We start from the raw sequence: 7,992 nt of genomic DNA on the forward strand, positions 1-7,992 counted from the left end.
TTTTTACATTTTCCCCTCTTCTTCTGTTTCCTGACAAATTGAAGTGTGAGTAAAAGTGGGCTGAGGGTATTGGTTTTTGCTCTAAGACATTTATAAAACAGTAATTTATTTGCAATGGAATACATGTTTCAGGCACTTCAACTAAATGAGAATAAAAAGGACACTGTCTTTTCATGAGCATTCCCTAGCAAGACAAACGTGCACACACACACACACACACACACACACCACACACACACACACACACACACACACACACACACACACACACACACACACAGCCTAAGCTGAAGTTCCAACTTGAGGGTGTTTCAGTTCAAGGCAAATTCCTCAGTTCTCAACTCTATCTCCAGGACTGAGAAATTCCAGTTCCTTTAAATTCAATGATTCAGTTTTGGCTTCAGCTTAGAGAAAATACCCATGAATCAAAATCTATGACGTTCACAACTTCTGAATTTATATTTGAGGAAAAGGCACTTGCAAATTTTCATGGAAAATAACTGTACAGATCAATCATGATTTTCATTGCACCAGTAAAACAGCATGAAAAAAGAAGAAAGAGTATAAAATAGGATCTCTCTTTTAAAAATAAAATAGTGTTTAATTTAACAATTGGGTTCTTCTACTAGTTTATCAATCCCTTCAAAAAATGGCTTCAGGACATGCAAGATTTTATGCCGGTGAAGCAAAAATTCCAGGCAGGACAGCAAGGTTTTTATTGAGATCTTATAGTTAGGACAAAGTGGAGAAAGCTGGACTTGACTGTGTATAAATTGGAGGTATCAAAATACTGCTGAATATAGTCTTGCACTTCAGATAGGGGTAATGGATACGATGCAAGGTTTTCTAAGATTAAATTGAAGACGAGAAGTTGACAGCTTCATTTTATCTTAGTTTTATTTTATTTTTCATAATGAATCAGAATTAAGAGTAACAACTCAGTTATTCTTTTGTTCAGCTGATAGTAAAATGTTTCAAAACCAAGGTGATTCCTTATATGAGTCATAGACCATATAACCTAAGTAATTGCTTAAAAAAAATGTATCCTGTTTGTCAAAAGTGGGACTTGTTAAATTAATCACTCCTTAAAAATGTATATATAACTACTCAACAAACATGAGAGTTACAGACATACAAAAATAGCCAAAAAACCAAATGGCCTTTTGACACCAGGAAGTCTGCAGAGAAAAAGAACTCATTAATAGAAAAGGAAAGATTTTATTCTTCAACTAAGAGATAGAGACCTTGGAACCCATTTAATTCATTTGGATGACACAAGCCCTTCAAACTCAGCATGTCCAGAGTCCAACTGCTTATCTTTCCTCTTGAATCTATTCTTTCCCCAGTCTTCCCTATCTCAGGAATAAGTACTCACCATCCACCTCACTATTCAAACTGGAATAATGGCATCATTCCCGACACCACTCTTAATTTACTTCATCCCCACATTCAGTCTATCAACAAGAACTGTCAGCTCTGCCTCCAGGATGCCGTATCCAGCTACTTCTCTCTGTCTCTCTACCATTGCTCGAATTCAAGCCACTGGCATCTCTAGCCTATACTGGTTTCCTGGCATTTCCTCCTACTCCTCATAATCTAGTAGCACAGCCCAGAGTGATCTGTAACAAATGGACATCAAATAATGTCATCTCCCAGCTTAAAACTACTCAATGGCTTCCCGTCCACATAAAATAAACTACATAGTTTTTAAACATGACTCACAAGACTTGTCCCCTGACCACCCCACTATCTTTTTATACTACACCCCTTTCACACAACCACCTTAACCACCTTTCGTTTACTGAATCTGCCAGTTCCATATTCTGAATAATGGAGAAAAACTGTGAAACTGAATAATCTAATAAAGCTTTAGCAGAAATACTTCACAAAATGCGTCCGAGGTACACATTAGGCATACCTATTATGAGATGATCATTTACTTCGTATACCTACACACACACACACACACACACACACACACACACACACACACACACACACGCACACACACACACTACTGTCTATGTAGGAACTCCTAACTTTGATGTCTTCTTAAAAGCAGTTTATAAATAAAGTGGTTTTTTTTATTCTTATGCAAATTTTTATGCAGACGCAAGATTTCTTTCATTTTTTAAAAGAAAAATAAATACAGAGGGTGCCAAAAAATGTATACACATTTTAAAAAAGGAAAAAAAATGTATTAAAATTCTAATACTCAATAAATACCAATAACAAAAGATGAATACAAGTCACGTTTGACTTCTGCAATTACAAGACGTGCTCAAAGTGGTTCCATCAGTGTCCAGACACTTCTAATTACAGCGAACATTGTTTGGTAGACTTCTGTGGTTAGTGCATAAACTGTCCTAACACCATAGCAGAAGAAGCAGGACTTGCAGTGCAAGGCCTCCTGGATCTTCCCTTGTGCACATCACACACANTTCACCTAAAGCTCTTAGCCCAGGGTCAGGCTCAGAAACGACTCAAATATTTGTTGCTAATATTCCTGGAATCCAGAGATTATATTCTCCAGTTTCTAGATCTGGGATGCAGCCATGGGAGTCTGTCACATAACTGAACACCACCTTCCACTCATGTGGTGGTGGTGGTAGAAAATATCCTGATTCTTTGGTCCCAGAGAGCACAATTCCAAACGTCCTCTGAGTAAGACAGAAAATGCAATTTAGTTATAATGTCTGCCAGTCAAGCAAACTTCATTGCTTATTGTTTAGCACTTTCTTTAAGGACCTTTGCACATCAGCCAACATAAGGAAGAGAGGACTCCCTGAATGTGAAGCCTGTGGTTTTCCCGTTCTTACCTTCGGGGTGGTGCTTCTCCCCATAGTAGCACTGCTGAAATGCGGGGATATGGAAGGTGTGGTTTTCTTTCGAGGCAAAGTGTCACTCAGATAGAGGCCTTCTTTATGCTGTTTTTTCCTTTCTTCCAGACTTCTAAAGTGCTTTAAATGCAAATGTAAAGCAGAATAGCAAAACTTGACTAAGTGAAACAGGTTACTGAAGAATTGAAGAAGTATGCATTTACAAAAAAAGTTTGGGAATTTTAACAGAATTACAAATAATTAAACTTATACTCGTGCTCACTAACAGACATGGGCTAGCATCTGATAAGATATATAGACACTAGAAGAATTTATTACTTAACCTAGAAACCAAAAAAAAAAAAAAATCCACGTTTCACTCTCGTAGTTACTGCCTGCAGCCTTGGGGCCTCAGGACAACTTACAAATTATTATGATGGTTGCCATGTGGATGGCGGAACAGCCAGTGGACAAAGCAAGTAAGCAGTTTCTCCCTTTGTCTGTCTGGACAGTTCTGTGTGGTGGCACAGATCCCAGTGTGAGGACAAGAAAAGGGAGGGAGAAGGAAGAAGATAAAGAGAAAGGGCAAGTAAACGGGGAAGTTGTTTTAAAGTTGGAATAATATTTCAATCACATGAACACACTCCAAATCCACATGTTTCCATATAAGGCATCCTTCTAGATTACTCTTTCATTTAAAAAAGATCTTGGCCAAGAAGCCCCTATATTTAAAAAATCTTCCTGTTGACTATTTCTTCTTCTTATTTTTCAGATTGCTAAGGCAAAATTTTACCAACTAAAAATTTATCCGAACTTTTCTTGGCCTCCCCCCCAAAAAAGATGTCTTCAATAGTAAAGTTATCTCCTAACTAAAGGTTCTTTAGGTTTTATCATTTTATACTAAACTCAAACTTTTGAAATATGTAAAAGTTAATGCAAATTTGAATTACCAAATTGATTATCAATCTTTACACATTCAAGCATGAAAAATATCTGCACTTTAACTTTATAATTATCTACTTATACTAGCTGATATTTATTAACCTAAAGCAGTGGGGAGATGTAGTCCTTTAACAAAAGGTAATAGATTGTAAAGGCACCTTCAATCTGTAAGGGCTGAGCAAGCACACTAGGGCTCACCTACTTTGGGGATCTAGTGACTATGACCCCTTAGGACCGCCTGGGGCCAAACTCATATAAGAGTTTGATTACAGTTGAAAAGAGTCTCAAACAGATTTTTTTCAATACCCAAGCATAAATATGTACTGAATGTAGTAAAAGGAGGGCAGTATTAAGAATAATAAATAGATTATTTAAAAACATCATCAATAAAAACTGTTCTATGAACCAAACGCACTACATGTGTGGTGACCTTGAGCAAGCTATTGACCTACACTGAGGCTCAGTTCCTTAAACGTCAATATGGAATTAATTCTTATCATGGGATTGTTAGAAGGAAGAAATATTTATTTGTGAAATAGTTAGCAAATTTTGACACATAGCAAGGGAATGATGTCTATTAGTATGGTTTCAATAATGCACACAAAAAAATTTGTGTTGTCACAGCAATTTTTTTATACCATGGATTTTAGGGAAATAATTATTATTTTGAAAAATACCTGAGGTCAGTTGCAATATTTTGGTTAAATGGGAACTGAAGTGTGAAGATGTGAAACTAACACAAACATATCAAAAGCCCAAAGAAGACAATCAAGGTCAGTCTTTATGACGCCCCCAACACCCTAACAACATACTAAATGTCCTTAAAAAAACCCCCAAAAACAAAACAAAACAAAACAAACAAACAAAAAACAGCAAAGGAGTATGCACCTTGTCTTTAAAAAAAATAGTTATGAAAACATTGAAGAAAAGAGTCCACATAAGTAACTTTGTGGTCAAGGTCAAATTCCCAAACTCCGAACACCAGTTCCTAATTACCTGTTGCTCCTGATGCTGCTGCCTTCTGTGTTTCTTAGCTGGCAGAGGAGGAGGTGTGTCATTTAAAGGGAAAGGATCGACAGATGAAGCCATGACTTCAGGCCATGGGGCTGATGGAGGTTGAGTGATAGGATGAGGAGAAAGGGTGGAAGGAAACACAAATCCAGAACATACAGGTGATCTTTGCTTTATAGGAGAAAGAAAAAGTATATGTATGTCCATATGAAGTGAAAGAATAAGGCAAAGAAATGAAATCAATAATCTGATCATTTCTTCCTATATGTTAATCAAGAAGTCACAAATGATGGGCAGTATCTTTCCATTTAGCCTCTTGTTAAAACCCCACCCTGCAGGCAACTCGGATCAGGAAAAGGTATTTTCATTTACTATTATTTGCCCCTTTCCAGATGTTTTTTTTAAAAAAGGCCTAACATTTAAAAAAATCCATGCTGCAAAACATAATAGAAAATAAAATCAAACTGGAAAGGTGATTCAAACCAACAATTTTAGAAAAGACTTTTAGTTTCTAAGAAAACTAGGTCACGTTAGAGTGCTTAGATATAGAGGTTTTGTTTTGTTTTGTTTTAACTTACTTCTCCTGGTAGTCCACGCTGCCCCATGTATTTCATGATTTCTAGTATTGTTATTGGTAGAGCCGTTCCCCTAAATTGATATGCTTTTCAAATGCGGTATCACTTTGGCCCTCCGGTCAACCAGACATACGCTTGTGATTCGTGCCCTCATTTTCAGTTACCCATGGGTTAATTTCAGACACGAGGAAAGCAGTGAATGAATGAAATGTCATGCCAACACACCTCTTTATTTTGTGGCTGGCTCGCCAGCACAGCTGTGGTAGGCCCAGTGGCAACAGCGTCAGCATCGGCAGGGAACTGAGTGGAAGGGGATAGGTTCGTGGCATTGCCACATGGCTCATTAATGTCACTTACACTCATATAGCCCTAAAAGGAGGAATTCAGAAATTAAACACAAAGAAAGCAAAAGCTGAGGCATGCGAGAGTATTAATGCTCCGATACAATGGAATTAGCTGAGAGCGGCACAGCCAGATATCTGTGGTATTATCAAATGTTTCATTAGGGACTCGCCAGCAATTAAAATGGATTCACAGTGCTTAATCTTGAAAAATGATATTACAAACATTAAAAATAATTTTCTTTNAGATTATTTGAAAAGGTCACACTTGTATCTTTCTTTATGCTTTCAAAGAAAGCCTTGTGGGCAAAGAAAACTTCCACACTGACACCAACTCCATGGAAGACGGTTTCGTGTTTTAGGATGAAAAACAAATCCCTGAAAGACAGGCATGTAATTTAAAACATACAAGAATGATGTCCCTGGGAATGACATGTGCTACAACTTCCCCTGCCCCTTCAGTTTTTTATCATGAGGAAACGTCAATCCCTACCGTGCAACTAACACTTTCTTGAAAAAAGCAGAGAAGAGGGTGTGTGTGGTTCCTCTTAAAACAACTGTATGCCCCGCACCTCAGATCTCCCAGGATTTCTTTTTCTCCAAAATATCACAGAATAAGAAAATGAATTTACCACCCTCAGGTGAGGTAGACTTTAAACTAAAATGACTCAGAATTCTCAGATGCGGGCACAAGGGACAGCTGTGTGACAAGGTGTACTGTGCTAAGGACTGTGCATATACATTCCCCAGCTCCCCTCACTATTTTGTTGAGGTTTGGCTCTATGTCTCAGAGAAACTTCCATCACTCTGGTGGTAAAACAGCCTTATATTTTCAGGGCAACTTAAATGAAAAACCCTGCTGCTAATGAGCATGTATTTCCCAAATGCATGAATTCCCGTGGATCCAAGGTGAGTGGAAATGTTCTATCTCATAGAGCTGCTCATTTCTCCCAACTGGCAACGCTCTACTGATCACAATGAAATCAACTGTCCCCTGGCTCAGTCTCATCTCTCTTGAACAGTTCTAATAAAACAAGTCACCCCTGCAATTACAAATAAGGGGATGGGCCCTGTGACCCTGGAATTGTACCATGTGATTCCAAAGAGCTGGTTTGGGGATTCAGCCCTGGCCTGGCCATGCAAAGGTATAGGTACTTTCTCTAGAGGAAATGCCAGAGAGCAGGAGTCCACAGGAGGGTACCCTGGTATGAGGCCCATGGAAAAATGCAGCCTCAGGGAAGGAGCTCCAAACAGGTGTGTTTTATCAGGGAGGGCACAGGTTTGTCCTGTTCATCACAGAATCCTCGTTTATTTAGCATATGGATGTCATGAAATAGAGTCACTGAATGAATTCCTTTTCTCACCTATAAATTGCAAGTAAATTAGTGGCTAAATAAGGAAGTGGAAAGCATGTACTGTGTGGCGCGGGGCAAAGGAAGAGGATGAGGAAAAATGAGACTTGACCCACCCGAGACGACTTGTTTGGTTTCTAAGTTATGTAGCAATAATGACATTAAGCCCTGGACAGCAACTAAAAAGTAAAAAGTGCCTTGTAAAGGCTCCAAATCCTTCCGATCCAGACAGAAATAGCCGTCTAAAAGGGGTATTGTATAAGGTTTATAAAATGAGACCTGATAATATCTGAGGTGGGTTGCTAAGCGTAGCACATTCAAGGAACCCAAATCAACTTAGTTCTCTTCAGTGCCCAGGGAGAGCCAATACTTTGCATGTGCAAGGCCCATTATTATTTTAACTATTATTATTATTTTTAATGCCAGTCTCTATGAATTTTGGCTAATTGGATCTGAAAAGGCCTCTGTGAGTTAACCATTGTAGGATATATAATCTTGCCAATGTGTGTTATATATTAAACTGATTATCTAGGCCTCAATATAGAAAATGAGATGCCTTAAAATTACAACCTGGGTTTAACAGGATAAAACCAATCAGTATTTCTGACAACTCAGCCTTTCATAGCTCACCTGCTGAGAAATTCCTTCTTCCTAACCACAGTCCACAGCCAGAAGATGGGGATACAGGGCAAGTCAGGAAGGAAGGAAGAAGAATGACAGAGAAAGGGAAAAAGATACAAGATCAAAGAATGACAAGGGAACAGGAAAAATATACACTTCAGCATGCAGTCACTGACACTGTTAGTAACAATCCCAGACTGACAGAGTAAGATGGTCACATTTTTAGACTAAATCTGAGTTTATAGCAAACTCCAGAAGTTAAAAAAACAATAATAAGCTTATGACACATGCATACAGTTAGTCAAAAGAGATTTGTTACTGAAAAAAAAAA

General features: G+C 38.2%; 1 protein-coding gene across 15 annotated transcripts in view; it reads right to left on the reverse strand.

Moving 5' to 3' along the window:
* The window catches only part of PHLDB2 (pleckstrin homology like domain family B member 2), a 245,504-nt gene that overhangs the window by 30,015 nt on the left and 207,497 nt on the right, over window positions 1-7,992 (reverse strand). For 9 of the 15 annotated variants that reach the window (XM_019629712.1, XM_019629717.1, XM_019629709.1 and 6 more), the window contains 3 exons: window positions 5,573-5,716; window positions 4,758-4,943; window positions 2,820-2,960 (listed from right to left, as the gene is read on the reverse strand). The exons of 1 other annotated variant lie outside the window; for it this stretch is intronic. In XM_019629712.1, coding sequence (XP_019485257.1) covers window positions 2,820-2,960; window positions 4,758-4,943; window positions 5,573-5,716 — 471 coding nt within the window. The remainder of the gene's footprint in view (window positions 1-2,819; window positions 2,961-4,757; window positions 4,944-5,572; window positions 5,717-7,992) is intronic. 5 more of the 15 variants (XM_019629723.1, XM_019629721.1, XM_019629720.1 and 2 more) reach the window with 3 other exon arrangements.

Source organism: Hipposideros armiger, unplaced genomic scaffold (assembly GCF_001890085.2).
Source record: "Hipposideros armiger isolate ML-2016 unplaced genomic scaffold, ASM189008v1 scaffold_866, whole genome shotgun sequence".
Lineage (NCBI taxonomy): Eukaryota > Metazoa > Chordata > Mammalia > Chiroptera > Hipposideridae > Hipposideros > Hipposideros armiger.